Here is a 22,715-nt window from a genome sequence, read left to right as displayed (position 1 = left end):
AGTTGGCAAAAATATGGTTATAGTGCACTTAATACATTATAAGTTATAGTTGCATTTATTTCATGTAATAAATAACAATAAAATTTATTATTTTTGCTTATTTACAACATTTGAAAATTAATACTGTTGTCATTAAATTAAAGCGTTAACTTATAATACTTCTGATAATACCATGTGAGAAAATTAATACTTATTTTAAATACATGACAGGTAAATTGTTGAAAAACAATATTTTGAATTCATCCATAATGCCATTGGAAATTTTGTTAATGTTAAGGTGTTTCGATTTAACAAATTTATAGTAACAAACATTAAACAAAACACAATTTAAACAGCTATGTTCAACTACCTAGTAGAGATGTGGGCCATTCAGAAAGCAAATACCTTTCCAGTGAACATTAAGCTCGAGTTCGCAAAGATCGCATAGATGAATGGATGATTACATATAAACTCCAGGTTAATTTGAAGCATACGGCAGCATATGATGACACCTATAAAAAAATTGATTACAAATCTTTTTTTATCACATACAAAAAACAGAAGCATTATTATAGCAAACAGAATATTGCAATGTTTTTTGTTTTTATTTAAAGAACTACAGTACCATTAATAAAACGGTTAAAAAAATAATAAAAATAAAATATCAAGATAGAATTTTGATAGTGTATTAAAAAATGTTATCTGAAATAAATTTAGAAAAATAATAATAAATTGTTTTTTCGGTGTTTTGTAAGTGTATGGTGAACATATGTAATTCCATTTTTAGAAATTATACCAATCTAAATTCAAATGGTGAATATTTGTTTTGAGAGATGATGAACCTGTAGCTTGATCATCCTCAATCATCTTGTTCAATGCAAATTGTCTAGGGGTGAAAGAGCTGGTGTCAGCAATGACTTTGCTCTTTCAGCGTCCTTGATTTATTTTGTAATAAATCTAGGTCACATTTGGCTAACTTTAAAAGGACACGATTGACCAAATAACCCATAGACCATCCAGTGAAGAAGGCAAGTGCCAAAACACAATATGCAGACTGGGATGATCCATTCTCAATTCCAATTCTCAGTTTGTTTGTTTTTTCCACATATATTACACTGCTCTTCTACATTTTAACAATAATAGTCCCCCTTTGAGCAAGGTTTATTTTTCCATTGTATTTAATCAATTACTCACATTTAATATTTGAAATCAGAAGTTACGGCAGACAAAAAAACACTAGTTTTTGAACTTCCAGTTTCCAAGTAGATTATTCCAATAAAAGGGTGGTTTACATTAAACACAACATTCTTTATGATTGACATAGAACAATAGGTCACCATGATTGCTGAAATAAGAAAAATATTATTTATTGTCCTCTAATAAGAAGGACAAATGGAAAATACAAATAAATAGAATATTACATTCAAAATCCTATACAACAATATGTTAGGGGCCACAATGGTAAAGGTGTTGATGCGGCGCTTATCACTGCAAGGTAAAGGTCCTGGATTCAAATCCAGCAGCCCTGCATTCGAACCTGATATACTTACAAATGGGCTTTTTTCAAAGACAATGTCTCCCGCAATCGTATTTTATGATTTTCAAAAACAAAAAATTCCTGGTTCGAAGCAAGAGCCACTTCATTCACCTTGGGACATTTTTAGTACAAGTTACTTGAAATTCTCTTTTAACTCCCATAAGTCTTGAGTCCCATTATAAAATATATGACGAGCATTACCCAATTAGGTCCATTATGTACCACTTCCTGCAGATTTAGATTCCTTTATCAAACACTATTCTCTGAACTCCCACAGAACAGGGCATACTCAAAAAAAGTGGCAGGTATCCTCTGAGGCGCATTCAAGTTGCACAAGAATCAACAAGTAAATACCCTACCCCATTTTTGGTAATTAAATTCAAGCAGTTCCCCTCTCACTCTAAGTATTAAAGATATGTGCTAAGTGAACTATTGTAAATTATTTTTCCCCTAGTCTGATTCCAATTTCTTATATAGCGTGTGGAATTTGCTTGGCCTGGTTCTAGATAGCATTTAATTTTTAATTTTAATTTCAATTGTATTTATTAAATTTTTTATTTGGAATGTTTTTAGGGTTTTTTTTTTAATTTCCATATGGACCTGATTGCCTATTTGCACTAAATGTTTTTCACACCAACATACCTTTTTCTAGAATATTAATAATAGAGAATTTTTAATAATTAATAGAATTATAATTTTTAATTATTTCATTATTTGGTGATTGCAGTAATTATTAATTACTATTAGATGCATAATAATTAGTTGTTTTTAATTATTTCATTATTTGGTGATTACAGTAATTAATAATTACTATTAATGATGCATAATAATTAGTTGTTTTTGTAAACAGTATATCATTCAAAATTTTAAGACTAACAAATTCTATGCATCAATTTTTGCAAATTTTGTATCACCTTGCCCTGTAATCGTATATCTAATACATATTTATATTGTAAATTTATATTTTAAAACAAAAGCTTCTCTTCCCATGTCATGGAATTCAGATAATGGTTTAAAAATAAGTCATCCATTCACTGGGAATGTAGCTCAGGCAGCGCGTGAAAAACTTCATCAAAGGACCATTGCAGAAATTAATAGTAGATCTGCTAAGCCAAGGACGTTTTACAACTAGAATAATAGTTCGACTGCTAACTGGACACTCTAGAGGTATATAGACTCAGAGAAGCAGAAACAAACCTGCTTATATTGCCGGGAAGAAGAAGAGACAGCAGGACATGCCCTCTGCTGGTGCAAAGGGCTATGTAGGCTGAGATTCCTTATGCTAGGAGAGAAAAAGCCAGGGCCTGAAGGATACACACAGGAGTCCTTGAAAAAGCTTTGGGATCTGGTAAAAAAGCCTTAAGCTTAATGAGGAGGACTAGATTGCAATGGAGATTCACAATAACCAATGCTAGTCACGATGCGCAGGTCGTAAAGAAGTTGACTCCTACTCTGATCTAATTTAATCCCCTTTCATGAGGTTTACATTCAAAGAGGAAATGACCAAGTGTTGCAGTCTTGGCATTTGACCAGAAAGTGTATTACTCATTGATTTTAAATGTACACTTGAATTTATTTACAAAAATTGCGGGGGGTTTGCCCCTGTCCAACCTTTCCAATTTCTGACCAAATTGACAAATCTTTCAATATATGGGCCTGAAGGTGGAATTTAAAACTTTTTCAATATCTAAAGAAAGGCTTTTCAAAATTCTCAAACGTCCCCTTTTTATTGTATATATTAAACAACAAAAGGATGGTATGTCGTGCCTGATGATCTTTGCATGATATTCCTAAATATTTTAGACCCAGTTAAAAGGCAAAGATTTGAAATCCAATAATTCAGTTAGAGTCTGCAAAATATCATCAGGGAGAGTGAGCAATTTGTACCAAAATTCCATTTTTCTACAGAAACTCACTGCTATTATGTTTCGTGTGTGAATTTCTAATCTGTTGTAAGGCACAGGAGTGTTGATTGTAAAATGAAACAGTCTTGTAAAATACTTTTGTTAGATTCTTTCAAAATAATTGGAAAATTACCAAGTTTTAGATTTAATGCAGGCGAAGAAAAAAAGAATTTTTTTCTTTACTTAGTTCAACTAATGCAAGGAAACGTGTGTTAAATGTTAAATTTTCATTGCATAGGTGTATGAAGTTAAGATATTAGCAAACATCCTAACTCAAATTGATATTTTTTTACAGAGATTTGAATACTTTAAAAAAAGTTAATCGATTAGATAACTTCAAAAAAAAAGAAACCTCACCTCCAAAGTTAACAAACCTCCATGAATTTTCACATTTTATGTCAAACAAAAATGAAAAGTTTAATACAGATAGTTATTGATAGATGTTAACACTAAATACAAATGGAAAATAATAAGAAATTAGGAGAAAGAAAAGAAATCATGCACAATATTCGTTTAATAAAACTACAAAAAATAATAAAAATTTCTAATTGTTAATCAGGAACATAAAACCTGTTTTGTAATAACCTGTTTTATGTATCAACATAAAAAATGTCGATAATTAACATGAATTAATAAAATGTACTTCCCCGTTTTTGTTTTGTCTTATTTTTAAAAACCATAATTTAAAGAATATAACAGGATAGGAAAGATTATTTCCATGTATAGTTGAATGAGTATTTTTAATTTCAAACCAAAAATGTAATAGTGGTAAAAAATTAACAATTACATTAAATTTTAACAGTATACATCCTGAATGTGTCCAATTTATTTTTATAAACACACAAAGTTTTCATTTATTTAAAATTGCAGGAGAAATATTAAACTATGATATTTGTGTCTTTAATGTTAATGAAAGAGGTTCAGAAAAAATGAATGAAAAAAATTCACAGAATATATACAGGAATAGAAGTGATCATTTAAGTGACACAACTTTTGACATAAATAAAACGTTGTGCATGTTTTCCACTGTTTTACAGAGCACCGCAAGAAACGGATGATTTATTTTTAAAAGAAGCGCTTCTTGATAAGAAAATCCCACCATTATTATACCTAGAAAAAAAAAGAAATCATAGATAATATTCAGCTTAAAGTTCCAAATTATGCCTATTAGTAATGCAAGTTGCACTTCCCCATTGTTTCATAATTCAATTCATAAAATCACAACAAATCATGCAATGGAAGAATAATAAAAATTTCCCACTGAACAAATACAAAAGGTGTTTAAACTTAAATTTGGAGAAATACTAGTTTATCTAGAGTTTATCTACAATAATAATTCCAATCTAAAAAAAAAAACTTTCAAACTTAAGAATATAATTTCCCAGAATTTCATAACATTAAAAAAAAGTTATTTCCACAAGGCTAGAAGATTATGTTCTCATGAAATAAAATTTATTTTTTTGTTTTTAACATGCACAAATGTAGTGAGCGGTGAGCAAAAAAAAAGAAACACTGAACTAAATATATATTTTTCTTGGTGTTTCAATTAATCATAATATTTAATACAATAATTATGGAATGTGAAATCAGATCAGCAAGTTGTAACAAAAAATAGTTTATAAGTAAACAAAAAACAATATTACTTACAGTTTTCCAAAATATTAAAATTTAAACATATAATATATTGTACACTTTTGTTTAGTAGAACTTACAAATCTTAAAAAGCTTGAACACATTTTTTTTTTTTTTTAATTAAATTGGTAATCACATGAACATGATTTCTACAAAGTATCGTCATTTATATTCCTAGAGAACTGATTAAAGGCACTTGCAGCATATTGTACATTACATTCGACGACTTCGGACCTCCAATCACAACAATCCTATTGATTTTTTTTCCCTACCTGAATAAAAATTTCTTAACAATCTAAACGTTAACAAAAATGTTGGCTAAGAATGTAAATTTTGTCTTCGCAATTGACACCTCGTCCTACACACTTTTGGCTTCCTTTTTTTAAATCTTCCTGTAAAAATGTCTAGTCCCGATTGTGTATGGCGTATAGTGAAAAAAAATGGATGGTTCATGACAAGTCTTATTCCAAAGTCGAAGGATCTAGTAAGGAGCATAAACTCTGCCAAAATAAAAGGTTCAAAATAATTTTCAATTTGTTTATAAACAATCCTTATTTTCTTAACACACAAAAAACAAGACAAAATATAATGTAAATAGTTAAAGATGGAGCTCAAAATAGCATAGGAAACTTCTTCAGTTTTTTACACTTGGAAAATAACTCATTCAAGAACTTTTACCTGATCAATAAATAAAAGAATCTTATAGTTAAATACTATTGATCCAATTATGTGAAGAGGCTGTACCGCTAGTGCCTCATATTCAGAAAGGATATGTATCAATGTTTCTGGTTTCTCTTGACAGGTCGGCATGTTTCTTTCTCTGCTTTTCCCATTTTCTTTATATGATAGTGAAGAAGGTAGTAATATTAGAGATCTATAATTTTCATAAAATCTCTCTTGCTGAGAGAGAAAAGTTCTTTTGCCTTCCTTTTTTGAGAGATTTTTTAATCTCTTAGTTTGTTATAGCTGGTGCTTTCGCCCAGTACTCAAGTTTTTCTTTCTCAAGCCATTTTTCCAACTCTATTTCTAGCACATTCTCCCGTGTGCGTAGATGTGATGCCAATCCATTCATCATTTTCGTCACAGAACCCAGCTTACGGTAACCTTGCTGTGTTCTCCTAGGGCCAGAGACAATTTAGGCACTTCCAGACAAATTTGAAGCTAAATCACACACATTTGGTGCATTTATAGCTGGCTGACTGTCTAAAAGTATGTAAATCCGTGCATTTTTCATTTTTTCCTTTATCAACTGCTGTGCACACAGTTGGATTTATGGACTCAGCTTGGAATTTAGTTGAGTAATTCATCCCCTTTAATATCATATTTATTTTAAACAATTGTTTACACAATTAATCACTCTTTAAGCAGGTCTTGAAATTTGTCATTAACTATATCCTCTAACCATATTATGCAACTTATCTATTTTTTATGACATCTTCAAATAGCAATGAATTGAATGATTATCAAGACCATTTTCATTTGCACATGTCTGTTTCAAGATTAAAAAACTGAAATATTTGTAATGAGCGTAGTTGAGGACACAGATTTTCCATCTGGCCGAGATTTGAACTAATGTATTATTTGATTATTCACAGCTGAGGTATATCAAAATATTGTTGAAAAAATTTACAGTTAAAATTTTATTGTTTAAAAAAATTGGAAAAATTTGTATGTTAACAAAAAGTTGTGTGTTATTTAATTTTATTTGAAGTAGGGCCTAGTGGTAACTTTTACAATAGTTGCCTATACCATTTTGAACTGTATATTATAATAAATAAATATGTTTGTAAATAATTAAACTTGAGATAAAAGAAAAAATATGACGAACAATTCGCAAACTTGAAAGCCTCATTTTAGTACATATTATCGGACGAAAAAAAAATCCACTTGGTGATTTAACATTTTAAAAACTATCATTAAACTATGTTAAAAATTCATCCAAACAACATAACCATTTTTTAAATTGGATGCTGTACCATTGCAGTCTACCCACTGTATGCATGCAAACAGTTTACAACAGGCAGATGAAATACCCATGAGCATGATTATCCTTTTATTAGCTAATTATCTTAAGTATATATATTATTATTGATAATTGATTCGTTAATTAAACCGAACAAGACTCTGTACTATTGAAAGCCTAAAATTGACGAAAAAAATAAAACTTAACACACCAGTTTTAGTGACTTAATTAGAGAATTTTGGATCATTTTGGTGTTTCAGCTTTTCAAAAACAGCGAGGATAGGCAGACCACCAAAATGATTGTAAACAACCAACCAAAAGTTCATCACCATGCAAACCCTTGAAGAAAACTAACAATTTAATTTGAGCTGTCTTATTGCAAAGGTAATTATCAAAATTGACAGAAAAAAAATGAATATAGACAGAGGAATTATCACACACATAGATGCAATGATGATTCAATTGGACAAAAATTGAATTTTATTTATGGAATAAATGTAACGTGAACTCCAAATTCAAACAATAAACCAAGCTTGTTCTGTAGTGTTCATATATTCATTCCTTTCATGTAATCTTGTTTAGTGGCAAATTCCATCTAAAACTTTTATTGTATCGACTAAACTATTTAGAAAATAATTATTCTTCCTGTAATTTGTGTAAATTAATATTCCAATTGCCTATAATTTATTTATATTTGTTTTCACTAAACAGAAAGTTCAACCAAATCTACCTAATCTAGATTTTTAGTTGAGATGAAAAAAAGTTAATGGCACGAGTGGGATTGGAACCCACAATCTTCGGCTAGATACGTGGGGTTGAGATAGGAAGTTGATGTTCGAGTGGATCGAGGTCACGATAGCTCAAGTGGTAGAGCAGCGGCGTATCTAGCCGAAGATCGTGGGTTCCAATCCCGCTCGTGCCATTAACTTTTTTTCATCTCAACTAAAAACCTTAATTAATTGTCATGTATTAATTGGTCAAGCGGACCACGAAAGTAGTGAATTAATACCTAATCTAGGTTTAACCATGAGCTGTTTTTGTACTTGCAAAATTATAAACAAAGTAGCCAGAATTTTGGTTTTCACATAAAATCTTATTTTAAAATCAAAGGAAATGAAAACTTTATAAGGTTAAAGAGTTTTTAAAGAATTTTGTTGGAGCTTAAAATTTTGATATTATCCTTAGGCCGCCTTAAGCCATATGGTGAAAATAAATTAACTATATTTTTATCCTGTTTTCTAGCCCTAGAAGATTTATTCCAGTCAATTAAACTCACCATACTCTACAGAATTTTAAACTGCCAAACGTTTAGTTGGTTGCTTATTCAACTTAGCTTATTCACAATAAGTCTTGTCAGTGCTCTCACTCAAGCGATTCTATTCAGTTGCCCAATCAACCAGTTTGATATGCTGGCTGATTCCTTTCAAACTGAAAAGTCGGCCAACTACCAGCAGACTATTTATTGTTACTTGTCGACTAATCAATCAGTGATCGATATGATAAATTAAACCTGTTTGAATCAATAATAATAGATTTCGGTGGCAATGTGTAAAACACTGGGCAAAAGTTGACTAATGACTGCAAATACACTGAGAAATTGGTCAATATTGGACAGTCTGCACACAGCCAACCAAACTGTAGACGTTTTCAATTTAAAGAAATTACCTTTTGTCATTTAGGCCCAATACTTAGCTAATAAATATCAACTAAATTTAAACCATCAAACTGAACAATTTGTTATAATATGTCAATGTTGAACAGCTTAATATATTAACTTACAATTAATTAATTAATAATTAATAAATATAAAACTCTGGAAATAAATTAAAAAACCAGAATTGTAATGAAAATATATTGAAATAAAATTAACTTGAAAACAGCACAATTTTTACTGTGTGCCATAATTAAGGTTAACTATAACTACATTTACAAATTTTAAAAAAATTCTAACTGGATGATTTTAAAATTTAAATTTGATTAATTATTTTTACATGTGTGCAGCAAAAAACAACAATAAAACAATTCCATCATCGTTAAAGCTAAAACCTAAATCAGTACTATGAACAGAATAATTCAATAGAAAAATGAAATAAAATTACAATAAAGTTAATGGGAAGGAGAACCTTTCGTTACAGCTTCTTAAGTTTTACACCGTTCACTGAAACACCCTGATCAATTTTGTTTGACTGACATTTTTAATAGAATATGCATAGATTTACCAGTTATTAATATTGAAAAATTGTTCACCTAGTATTTTTTTAATTTACTATTTGAAATATAAAAACAAATCTAAAAGCTAGTTGTGAAAAGAAAATACGTGTGAGACAAAATTTTCATTTAAAACGACACATTTTGATAGAAAAATAACTGCTGTAGAATTTTCCTGTTGTGAATAGACCACCGTTATAAATGGGTGGTTGATGTTAAATTCACGTACAAATTCAAGCATGCAAAGTTCAACTTCAATTCCTATTAAAAACAAAACAAAAATCATTGATAGTATTTGTTCAATGAAATTGCAAGAAAGATTCCTTTACTTCGTACTTTCTTACTTTTATTTATGTTACTTTAATATTTTATAACAACTATTGAAGATGGATAATAGAGTTAAATGAAAATAAATTAAAAAGTCATGCATAAAAAGAGATTATATTTGACAGAAAATTATTACTCAAACATCATAATTTTTGATAGAGTATGAACCACTGGTGTGTTTTCTTGAAGTGAATAGAGTACCATAATAAATGGATGGTTTACATTAAATATTATTTTCTTTAGATCAATAATCAAGGAAACTGGGAAAACCAATAAAACTCCTAAAAACAAAAAACATTAATTGTTGATTAATAATAATGGTCCACTTGCATGAGATGACTACTATTTAAGAAATTGTCATGTTAATTATCATCCATGATTTAATGAACAGCAAATCATGCGTTGGCATAGAACTATTTTCATTTCTTAAAACAACAGCTAAAAGTTATGCTTGTGAAATATTGAAATTAATGCAAGCAGCAGTTAATTTTGTAACTACAAGGAAAATAATTTATTTATATGTACATCAAAATTTTACAGCATTATGATAAAAATAAAATATAGTATGACTTAGCACTTCAATTTGGTATCAAAATAAAACCAAAGAAGTAACATTAGAGCAAAAAGAAATCTTGTTTAATTATTAATAGCAATATGCTGTTACTATGTTTTTATCATTAAATATTAACTGATATTTTTATTTATACAGAGCATTAATGAAAATATTAATTAAACCATTATCATTATTTTAAAAACTAAGACGAAAGGAAAACAAAGCAGTACCAGAATGAAAGGCTCTATCTGTAAAAATTTATTTATTTGCATGAGGGGTAAAGGGTGGATGGACGGGTCTGTGGTGGAATATGTAGTACGGCAGAACTTTCAAACTAGTTAGGTTAGGTATAGAATAGTTTCCTTTCTTCCTGTATGTGTGTGTTGTTGTAATATTGATTTACAAGGAAAAAGCTACATGTTATGTATCCCAAGAAGTAAGAAAAAAAACAGAAAGGAAAAATGCAGAGTAGCGCTGGCTATGACAATATCTGATTGCCGGTGAGAAAAAAAACTGCAGATTGCACTAATGATACAACAGTTGTGGCACTAAATAAAAGTTGTTCGAATAGCTTCTTAAAAAGATTTCAAAACAAACATAAAAGCCTTAAATTCCAAATTTTAGATTAAATTTGATTTTTAGAGGAAACAGGATTATTTTATTGTACATAGTACTGATACATGTACTGTTTTGTGCCCACTAGTGTGTGTTGGGAGTGAATGTATTTATTAATGTGAATGTGTAGTGTGAGAGGTCTAATAGTGGAATATTGAGTACCTCATCGACCCTCAATTAGATCAGATCAGTTCTATATAACAAAATGATTTTCTATTAAAAACTAACAATTAATAAAAGAGGATTTTTTTAAAGATCTCTATATTTTATATACCAACCTATGTTTCTTTTTAAATAATTGCCCAGGATATCACATCTTCAACATAAAAAAATACAACCTAACCGATTAAACATTAAACAAGTGACTATTGGTAATTGTGTAAATAACTATTTGAAAATGAATTGAACGAAGTCAGAAATGTAATGAAAAATATATTTGTAATAATGTTATAATTTAAAAGATTACAATTTTTGATAGGAAAAGAACCACTGGAGTAAATCCCTGCTGTGAACAAAGCGTCACAATAAACGGATGGTCAGCAATAAATTCCACTGAGAAAACATAACCAAATGCGTGACCAATACCTCCTATAAAAACATAAAGTGACAGTATCGACTTATATGTGTTTGCATAAAAAAATGGCATAGATTAGGCAGCAATTCCCTTATTACATCTATATGCCAAAAAAATAATAATAATAATAACCATTGATCTGGCGTCCTTGTTTTGTACAAAGCATCAAAACAAATATATTACGTTTGTTAAAGTTCTTAATAAAAAGCAACTAAGTGAAACCCATCATTCCTAATAAAAATAATCTTTGACATCATTGATTATACTGACACTAGTTAGTATAAAATAAATTGAAAACCCGTATAAGCAAAGAATACATATTTGAAGCAAAAAAAAAAAAGAATCAGTTAAACATCATAATTTTTGATAGAAAATAAGCCACAGGTGTTTTCTTGTAACGAACAGAGTATTATAATAAATGGATGGTATTAAATAATGTTAATATGAATTAAACACAATTTTATGTACAACATTTTAACTAAAATAAAAAGAAAAAAGAAAAAGTCATTCATGGGCAAAGAATAATAAACATTATTCCTCAATAAGCTATTGAAAGCATCTGTTAATATGTTGCAACATGAAAATTGATTTAAATATTTTTATCCAGATCTCAAGCAATAATCTTTTACTATTAGTAAATGACAGCCGCCAGTGTAATGTTCATAAAGATCACATACGGTGACGATTAAGCTCATTGAAAACTTCAAATGAAAATTACAGCAAAGTAAGACTTTGAGAAATCTTGAAGTCAATGAAAGTATAAGTGAATCTGTGCAGCAAATTTTCTTTCACATTAACTAATTACACGGAAAAGTCGTATAAATAAATATGCATTGTTTTTTGATTATATTTGTATAGCATCATAAAAATGAAATCTAATAATAATTACATTATAACAATTATTATAGATAACACATTGAAATCTAGATATATAAAAAAGATAATAAACCATAAAATTTATTGTCTAACATTGTTTAAGTTATGTAAAATCTAACGTAAAAGAGAAAAAAAATGAGTACTACTAGCTCAATCATTTGCTCTGCTTTTAATTAAAAACAAATCAGAAAAATTATTAACCTATTGACAATTTATAAGAAAAATAAATTCTACAGCTTACCTAGAAATGGCATAAATAGTTGGTTTTTTTTTTTAATTTAATTTAAAAAATTTAATTTTTTTTTAATCATATTTGAAATACATACAACTAAAAATAAATATAATAGTCAGTAAAGAAGATATATTTCAAACAACATCAGCATAAAACATCACAACTTTTGACAGAAAAAGAACCACTGGAGAGTTATCCCTTTGTGAACAGAGCACCGTAATGAACGGATGGTCAACTTTAAATGTTGTTGGCAATTGATAAATAAAAAGTTCAACAGCAATACCTATAAACAAAAAACCACTGATAGTATTTGTGAAATAACTTGAATGAAGAATAAAATTAATCAAACAATTAGAAAACAGTTAAACTTAAAAATTAAATCTTGATCAATCAGCTAGTATTTCAAATTAACTAGTTCGGGGGACCGCGGTAGCCGAGTGGTTAGCATGAGAGACTATCACGCCGCGGTCGTGGGTTCGATTCCCACCGTCGCCTCTGGCCCTTTTTTCCCGATAACCCCCAATTTGAACACACAAAAATTCGTACCATGGCTAATATGCAAGATCTTATATAAGGCCAATTTAAAAAAAAAAAAAAAAAAAAAAAAAAAATTAAATAGTTGAATATGTGTAACAGTTAATTTATGGAACTCTTATTAACCGCACTAATGGTTCTTGGTTCGAATCCCAGCAATGGCCCTTAGAATTTTACTTGGAAATTATTGGAAAAATATTGTAAATCTGACCCGTCATCCACAACATACAGTGGATTATTATAAATTAAACATACCTATATAACAGGATTTAATTATCTTACTTTACAATTGATTAAACAGCAGAATGCAGAGAAAATTTATTTGTCACAAAATTGTCAGTTAAACATTTTCTGTACAATTCGCTTATCCAGAAAAGAGCATAAATTGTCCATTACAAACATCAGCAATTGCTGAGAAAAAAAATCTTCCAAAGGTCTTTCTTAATATGGCTGGTTAATTTTTAGTAGAAAAACAACCCCAGGCTGTTTTTCCTGTCTTGTACAGAGCAACATAATAAACGGATGGTTAACTTTTAACACTGTTCGTAAAAATAAAGCGAGTCGGTGAAACACAAAAAGTCCTAAAAAGGCAAAATATTTTATAAACCCCTTTAAATATAAGCGCTATTTACATGAAAATAAATCTGGAAAGAAATTGAAAAGCCAGATATGCAAAGAAAAAATAGATATATTTTTTAATTATCACTTAAACCTCAACATTTTTGATAAAAAATGAACAATAGTGCGTTGTCTTGTAGTGAACAGAGTGCCGTAATAAATGGATGGACTACTTAAAATATTTTTGGAAATTCATAAGAAGCTAGCATAAATATGATTGTTTTTTTAAATTAATCATAATTGATTCAGATCGCTTAACAATCTTGGTTCAATTGCAATTTTCATTATTTACAAAATAATTTGTATACAATTTAAAGTATGCACTTAATTTTAACAATGCAACAAATCATGCATGGAAATAAACATTTCCTAAAGACCAACAACTAAAAAAGGAAGTAATGCTTACATTAGGAAATATTTCAGTTGAATAAAATAGCATTAATTGGGCTGAACGTAACAGTTGGTTCAAACATAAAAATTTTTATCTCAAGAATTTTTAATCAATAAAAAAATAAACGATCTCTTAAATAATTATCCCTTTACAAATTAGCATACAGAGAATCTAAACAAATTAACATTTAATCGAATGCATAATTATAAAGAAACACTATGAAAAACAATAATTCTAATTTTCCAGTGCAACATAAACATCAAAATTGTTATCCTGATCTTAAGCATTATTGTAACTTATTTTCCATTACAATTATGTTAAATCATATGTTGTTCAATTACATAAAAAATAAACTGAAAAGCCAGTTATGCAAAGAAATTATATTTGACTGAAATTTATCTCTAAAACATCCTAATTTTTGACAAAAAATAAACCACAGGTGTGTTTTCTTCTAGCGAACAGAGTACCATAATAGATGGATGGTCTACTTTAAATAGTTTTGGAAAAGTATACAATCCAGGAAGTGCTGATGGAAGTAAGAATGCTAAAAAATTAAGTGAACATTGATTCAAGCTCCTTAACATTCATAATTTATATCCAAATTAAAAAACAAAACAAAAAATCATGCATGGGAGAAGAATAATAAACATTTCTTAAAAATCAACAATAAGAAGGAAATCATGTTTGCATTGGGAAATATTAAAGGTAATGAAAGTAGCAGTTAACCAGCCCAACATAAAAAAAAGTAGTTCAAACATTTAAATTTTTATCCTGATCTCAAGCATTATTTTAACTTATATTTTCCATTACAATTATGCTAAACCACAAGTTGTTCAATTACATAAAAAATAAATTGAAAAGTCAGTTATGCAAAGAACTTATATTTGTCAGAAAGTTATCACTAAAACATCACAATTTTTGATAAAAAATAAACCACGTGTGTGTTTTCTTCTAGTGAACAGAGTATCATAATAAAAGGATGGTCTACATTAAACGGTTTTGAAAAAGTATACAATCCAGGAGCTGATGGTGGAAGTATAATTGCTAAAAAAAATTAATTGAACATTGATTCAAGCTCCTTCATACTGATAATTTATACCCAAATTAAAAAACAAGATTTTAACAACACAAAAAAATCATGCATGGGAGTAGAATAAAAAATATTTCTTAAAAATCAGCAATAAGAAGGAAATCAAGTTTGCGTTGGGAAATATTGAAGTTTCATAGAAAACATTAAAAATCCAGGGTTTTAAAGATAGTATATTTGACTACTATTACGACTTAAACATCATTTTTTTATAGAAAATAAACTAGTGGTGTGTTTTCCTCTAGAAAACAGAGTACCATAGTAAATGGATGGTCTATATTAAATATTTTGGGAAATATGTACAGCCCGGGATGTGATCCAAACTGTATAATTCTTATTTAAAAAAATAAAAATAAATAAATAGTTGAATACTGATTCAGGCCCCTTCTTACTCAAAATTTATACCCAAATTAACAACACAACAAATCATGCATGTCATAAAATAATAAACTTTCCTTTAAAAAAAAAAAAAAATGACATGAAGGAAATCAAGTTCGCATTGGGAAATAATGAAGTTGAATAAAGCAGTGTTTAATTAGGTTGAAAATAAAAAATGATTCAAACTTAAAAAATTTTATCCTGGTCCATAAGCCTAGTTTTATCTTCCATTAAAAATTTAAAAAAACTGCAATAATCATTTGAATTATTATGAATTCCATTTACAAATGAAGATTTAGAGGAACGAAACAAATAGATAAACATTTAAGAAAGATAAATATTCAAGAAACTCATTCACACAATGAACACTTTTTCCTGAATATTTGTAGCATTTGTTCTGCGCCTGGCATGGGAAAGGTTGCTCAGTGATTCCCACTCGATATGAGAATTGTGCTTGAGCACAGGTACGAGTGTTTCGATCCCCTGTTCTGATTATTGGAGGAAACAGGGTTGTTTTATTGTACACTTAATGTTTTGAGTCCCCTAGTGAGTGTAGAGAGTGAATGTATTTATGAGTGTGAGAGGCGAAATATTGAGTACACATCGAGCGAGCCTCAGTTATATTATTTATACAATAGGTGAAAAGGATGATGGAGGAATATCGAATACTCCACCACTCTTACTGAGTGAATGGTATGTACATAAAAATGCATGTTTTAAGAGTGTGAATGGGTTTGAATCTGGAGATTGCATTGGGGGCTAAAATGTCCTAACTGTTGATAGCCCCTGGAGCCCAACCTCAGTGGCCTGACAGATAAGACCAAGGTCTGACCCTTGGAATGCTGGGTGATTCCTTGCATGCGAGAAATAATAGACTCAACTAGGTACACACGTACATTTGTACGCTTGGTACAGAGTTGAGCTTATATAAATCAGTAATCAGTATAACATTCATTCAAGACTGATACAAGAATTACATGAAAAATAAATTAAAAGGCTAATTATGCAAAGAAATTATATTTGTTGGAAATTTATTTCTAAAACATTATAATTTTTGATAGAAAGTAAATCACAGGTGTGTTTCCTTGCAGAGAACACAATACCATAATAAAAGGGTGGTCTATATTAAATCTTGTCGGAAATTCATAAGAAACTGGCACAATCCAAATTCCTATAAGAAACAAACAAAATTTGTTGAGATAGAAGGTTGAGATAGAATGTTTAATAATAATGGTTCAATTTGACGGTATTGTATTAAGGACACAATTTAATAGGCAACACACATAGATAAATATATAAATATTTCTTTAAAAAACAACAAAAAAAGCTATTATATGTTTCGAAATATTGATATTAATAAAAAAAAAGTTAATACCAAGCAAAATAATTGGTTTGCACATCACAAACTCAAGATTTCAAACATATTATTCCATAATCATTTGAATTAGCAACCTTTGACAAATTTAAGTTACCATAGCATTAGTATAAAGATAAAATAAATAATGATGACTAAAAGAAATAATGCTGACTTTATATTGTTGGCTAACAATATAAAATCAGCTAAAAAATAGAGTTAGTGCTAAAAGAATTCATGTTTAATTATCTGGTGATGTTTGTCAGAAAACCATAAAGAAATTCCTGCAGGGAAAGTCACATGACTATTTTTTATTAAAATATTCACACTACAAGTAATTAATATAAATATCATTTTGTAGAGGAATTTTTTAATTTTTTTCTTTATATCATTCTGTGTATTAATTTACTATTACTATTACAAACCAAACCTCGCTAGGAAATCGTATGAACAAAGTAAAAACATCATAAGTAACATTGGATGTCGTATAATCAAAGCTACTTATGTACACAAAGGCAAATTGAACATATATAAAAGTTATAACAAAAATAAATACTTATAAAAATAGTGACCAAACATTGCATAAATAATCTTAAATAAAATTAAACAGTTCAAGATTCAGAGTTCAAATCTGACAAGGAATCATGGTACTGTTCAAAAGTCATCGTTAAAACTTTTAAAAAAAACTTATATGTTTGTCAACAATAAAATATAAATTGTATACTGCAACATTAAAATAATACCTCTAGTATAAACTAAAACAACAATAAAATATTATAATATATATGCAGTTCAATGTTTAAAGGAGCACGAATAAATAATAATTGATACTGGTAAAATAATACTTTATAATCAGGACCATAATTGTTATACTGGAAAGGGTTTAATACTATAATTCAAACATCAATAGAATAAAATGAGGTTAAGAAATTTGAAAAATTGTAATTAAATTAACCTAATCGTGTTATGTGTTATCTTATCAATAAAAAAATGAGTATGAGCTAAAATTGTTAATAGGTCAATAAATGTTTTGATAAATATATTAATTATATCACAACAATCTTTAAGGTTTTAATCTATAAACTATCCTTGGTTATAAATAAGCTTATGTTTTGTTAAATGGTTACCTAATTTAATTTATAATTCATTCTTCCCTTTATATATTTCTTTTTTTCTTAATTTATAAGCTTAAATAAACATAGTAATTCTCTTGTTGAAATTTTGTGCACTCGGAATTGGAATAAATTTTACAAAACGTCAAAATTATAAATAAAATTGTGATTGTGAAACATTAATTAGTTTTCAAATAAAATTTCAGGAATTCCTCCTGTTAGAATTACTTTTTTAAAAATTATTAAGCGCAAGCTTTAAACTTAAACCTATACCATCTAAGGTTAAAATAATTTAACATATTTTTTATCCAGAGAATTTCAAATATTCCAGTAGGATTTTTTCTATACTAGAAGACAAGACTCAGTTAAGGCACAACGTTCTTGACGTTATCTAGGTCAATTATCATTAATTCAACTTTGTAGTCATTAATTAATGAATTGACTGGCTTAAATATCGTCAGATCACAATACCAGGAAAAACTTTTGAGACAAATTGTATAACATTTCAAACTAAAAGTCATAAAATGGTTACGTTAAAGCTAGAAGTTATAATTTTTTTAGAACTATGCTAATTTGATGTTTAATTATCAAACAAATTAATAACTAAAAAAATTATTGATTATGTTAAAAAAATTTCTAATAATACTTCTTTAAAGTAATTCATGTTTCTTTTAAAAATAATACTGATACTATGAATGTTGAGAAAGAAATTCTGTAAGACAATTAATTTAAACAGTAACTGTTACTTACTGAATCAACTGCTAAAATGTATTTCCGGTCTAAATAACAATAAAATAAATGCTTTAGAATACAAACTGTCACTTTATCTCAATGAAATGTGACATTTTTTAATAATGAATATGAATGATGATGAATAAATGGCCCAACTGTACTAAAGTGTAAAAATCAGCCTTAATAATAGTACAACAAATTCTATAGAATACATGTCAGTCACCTTTTTATACTGGAACATAATGACTTTTGCTTTAACAACGAATTTTTGAAATTTGAATTTTTGACCTGGCAGAAAGATGAGTGTCTATTACAGAATATTGTTTAAGGACAACTTAATAACCTTCATCTATTAGAATTCTAGACGAATTTTCCCAATTTATAAAGTATTTGAGATAATACAAAAAAGACAAGTGATATCAATATTAAAACATCAATCAGTATTATCAACTGTTTAAAAAAAATTATATCATCACAATGTTCTACTATGTCTCCTCATCACTACTGTCTTTACTGCAAAAATGAAGCGTTGCAGCAAACACTGTCCAGCCTGCAGAATGGCAGAGGATCAGCCCGAAGGGATGACAGACGTTAAATTCTAAACAGATCTCCATAGATCGTTTCACCCTTGTCACAGCTGGAACAGTTGTAGAACATCGGATAAAAGCCACGTGGGCAATTGGAAAATACTGTGCAGTTACAAACTGAGTCATTTCAAAAGATATGAAATCAAAGAGAAAATTTCTGTCCAAAAGAAGATTTGTGATGTAAAAGATAGAAAATTAAAATAATGTGCTAGAGTGGTTTTAATAGTTAAATATAAGGCTCGCTCTAGAGATCCAGTTTCCAGCCAAACTAATCAATTATAGAATGTTCAGTTTAATAAAACATCTTGAATAATATTACAGTAGTTTTTGACAGATTAATGAACATATATTTAAGATTTAAGCCTTTTTTTTTTAATTTTAAGAATGGGTAACTAAACTTCTATTCCATAACCAAGGGTGAATAATTAATTTAATTAAAACATACAATTAGTGAAATACAATATGTTGAACCAACTTGCAAACCAACACCAACTATAAAATGAAATACACTAAAGCAGTAGGAAAGGCAGACGAGGCGGTAAGGTCGAGACATCCCAACCTCCAGATTTAACCACCGCGACCCGGTCCTCTAATGTTAAAAATGCATTTAAAAACCTGATTAAAAGAAAGTGGCAGGGCCGGATGGGCAGAGAAGCTCACATGTACAAAGAGCACTGTTGATAGGTGGCCCTCAGAGGACCTGACTCACAGAAGAGGGGTCACCCACACCTGATTAAGGATAGGCCATACAAGGTTAACACACAGACACTTGCTTATGGGCCAAACCCTGCTTTTGTCTCCAACATGTAGAGAAAGGCTGTTTGAAGGCTCCTTGGATCTATATAGTAGGAATGTCACCCAATTTGAGAATTGTGTTTTGGGTCCCCTGTTCAAATTTTTGGAGGAAACAGGGTTATTTTATTGTACATAGTACTGATATATGTAGTTTTATGTGTCCACTAGTGTGTGAAGGAATATTAAGTACTCCACCACCCTAATTGCTCCAGGTTATCGACAGCCCAACCTCAGTGGCCGGACAGATGAGGTCTGACCCCGGACTGCCAACACATGGGATGGGCCTCAGGGCCTGCTGGTAACTAATTGTCAATTATAAAAGTAGGTATTGCCAGTGGACTGCGAGAAGTGATAGGCTCAACTAAAGCAGTGAGTTCAATAATTGTACTGTCACACAAGAAGAGGATAAACCTAAAATTTCTAAATGCTTGCATTACCTATACCAAAAATATTATGATAATGCGGTAATAATTGTTATCATTTAATGACAGTTATATAATTATAATAATTTAAAATTCAATTTTAATCATTTATTCCAGATTTATATCAAAAATTACTTTTTTGAATAGGTGAATTTAAAAGAATTATACATTATTCATAAAATAATAGTTTCTGTAGTGAAGATGATGGATTTTGAATTTCTCTGTAATGTTTTCATTGCTTTCACACTTTTTTTTATTGTAGTGAGCATCATAAACTTTTATTGTTTTAATCGCACTCGAAGAACTTAATAGATAACAATTTCCAACAAATCTGTTATTGCACATAGAAAATATTGCAGTTTTTCAAAATTAAATATTTTTTGTTTTACCTCTCATCTGTACTTTCTTATTCATTGAACACTTAAGAAGAAAGAAATCTATTCACTTAAATTCACTCCATATCTTTCAAAACATAAAAATTAAACCTTTCTTTAAAGAAAAACAAAACTTCAACTTAAAATATATATATACCTTTTTTTAAGTATAATATATTGTCTAATTTAGTTCCAAATTAGTTAAGAAAGCTATTTAAAAAATTATTGTTCTGGGTTAAGAAATTTGTTTTCTTTACAAAATATTCAAATAAATATGTAAATAATTTTACAATAACAAAAAACTATCTAACAAAAACGTTATGGCTCAATGAACAACCCATGACTAGAAAATCTCTGATAACTTTTTTTTTTTCGATAGCAAAATCCCTTTTGTTATGTAAAAAAGCAAGCATGCAAACAATGGCATTCATAATTTAATACAAGGCATTAAAATTAATTTTGTGATAACTAATTAGTAAGCAGGCCTTGTACTCACCAGTCGCAGCAGCTGCTTCTGTACCTTCTTCATTGACATCAATAAAGGCTTTTTGAATAACCTTTGAAACACGCAAGTCTTCATCGGACATATTTGTTAAGTTTGCTTTGGTTGAAAACAAATCTTTCATCCCCATCTAGAAATTACATTCAACAATTATTTATAATAAATGTAATGCACATAAAATTTTGTATGCTTAAAGTATTGAGTAGGGTTAATTTTTTGTTTTATGATTTACCTAAAGTTATTTATTTATTTGTATTATATAACGTACGTTAAGTTATATTAAGCTTTATATTTGGCATGGCTGTGTTTATTATTATATACTGATTATTTTTGCAAAACCTTTTTAAAATAACAAAAAAAAGTTATTTGTTTAAATATTTAAATTGTTAATAGACTTAAATAAAAAAGTTTTCATTACCTCTTCCAGAGTTTTTGTTAGTTCCAAGGTCTTCTCTATTTTGAACCTTGGAAGATGGAGGTCAAGTTTGATATTTGATAGTTTTGAAAATATGTCTGTAAGTGTGGTCGCTTTAAGTCTTTCTTCGACATCTTTCAGACCGTCAATCTCATTGGGAAGGATTATCATCATGCGGAATTTATCGCCCTGAAATAATTACAATTAAATTAAATTTGACTCAAGTTAAAGTAATAAAATAAACTTACTTCATAAGGCAATTCGACTACAGACGCCTTCAACTCTTCAATATTAGCATAGTTGAAATGCCCGGATTGATACATCATTTTAACGGTAACCTTTTTTTCTTTGGTTACATAAAAGTCAGCATCTTTTGTGAATTTCTCGCTAAATGCATCTTTCCATTTGGCTTTGAAGTGAACGGCATTCACAAGAACCAATTTAGTCAATGGAGATATGCTGTCTATAAAAACAAAAAATTATTTGAACACCAAATAAATATTTAATAAACAATATACATGAGATTGTTTATTTATTACATATTTAAATATGTTGGAAAATATTTTAATTGTTCACCTGGAGTAATTAAGTTGGTTATTTTTTTGTTCGTTTTCTCCTCGACCCATTGGTTAATTGTGGCAGCACTCTTAGTTGAATCAGTTCCAAATGGTACATTTTCGACTTCTGAATTGAAATATTTAACAACATTGTCTTGATACGCTTGTTTTACTTGAAATTTATCGTCCAAATAAAGTTTTGATGCAACTTTCAAAACTGGATCCTGCAAGGATTACAAATAATATTATCATTTAAGAATATTTTCAGTAAAATTAGAAAAAAAATGAATTGAAAACTAATTTTTTAGTTAAAAGCAAAACTCAATTTTAATAATGAGATCTGTTAGATTTAACAGACAATTTCATACATTTCCCAACAATAGTTTATGTAAGGTGTGCTTAACTATTTTATTGTACATACAAATTATGAAGACAGTATAAAAAGAACATAAACAAA

At 28.9% G+C, this 22,715-nt stretch overlaps 1 protein-coding gene across 11 annotated transcripts in view; it reads right to left on the bottom strand.

Annotated features, from left to right (window-relative positions):
• Nucleotides 1–354: 354 nt before the first annotated feature.
• LOC106667870 (serpin B4-like) overlaps nt 355–22,715 on the bottom strand; it is a 33,693-nt gene continuing 11,332 nt past the window's right edge. Inside the window, exons 4-8 of one of the 11 annotated variants that reach the window (XM_014396152.2) lie at nt 22,278–22,482; nt 21,950–22,164; nt 21,705–21,890; nt 21,281–21,416; nt 355–491 (exon numbers count right to left, since the gene is read on the bottom strand). In XM_014396152.2, coding sequence (XP_014251638.1) covers nt 370–491; nt 21,281–21,416; nt 21,705–21,890; nt 21,950–22,164; nt 22,278–22,482 — 864 coding nt within the window. In that variant the 3' untranslated portion in view covers nt 355–369. Of the gene's footprint in view, nt 492–1,173; nt 1,325–4,311; nt 4,531–4,930; nt 5,553–9,305; nt 9,485–9,645; nt 9,832–11,130; nt 11,307–12,507; nt 12,684–14,108; nt 14,488–14,804; nt 14,988–16,406; nt 16,580–21,280; nt 21,417–21,704; nt 21,891–21,949; nt 22,165–22,277; nt 22,483–22,715 lie in introns of those variants that run through there. The other 10 variants (XM_024228698.1, XM_014396128.2, XM_014396105.2 and 7 more) reach the window with 10 other exon arrangements.

This window comes from Cimex lectularius, unplaced genomic scaffold (genome assembly GCF_000648675.2).
Source record: "Cimex lectularius strain Harlan isolate CLEC.00 unplaced genomic scaffold, Clec_2.1 scaffold147, whole genome shotgun sequence".
NCBI classification, from domain to species: domain Eukaryota; kingdom Metazoa; phylum Arthropoda; class Insecta; order Hemiptera; family Cimicidae; genus Cimex; species Cimex lectularius.
This window is presented reverse-complemented; position numbering and strand designations above follow the sequence as displayed.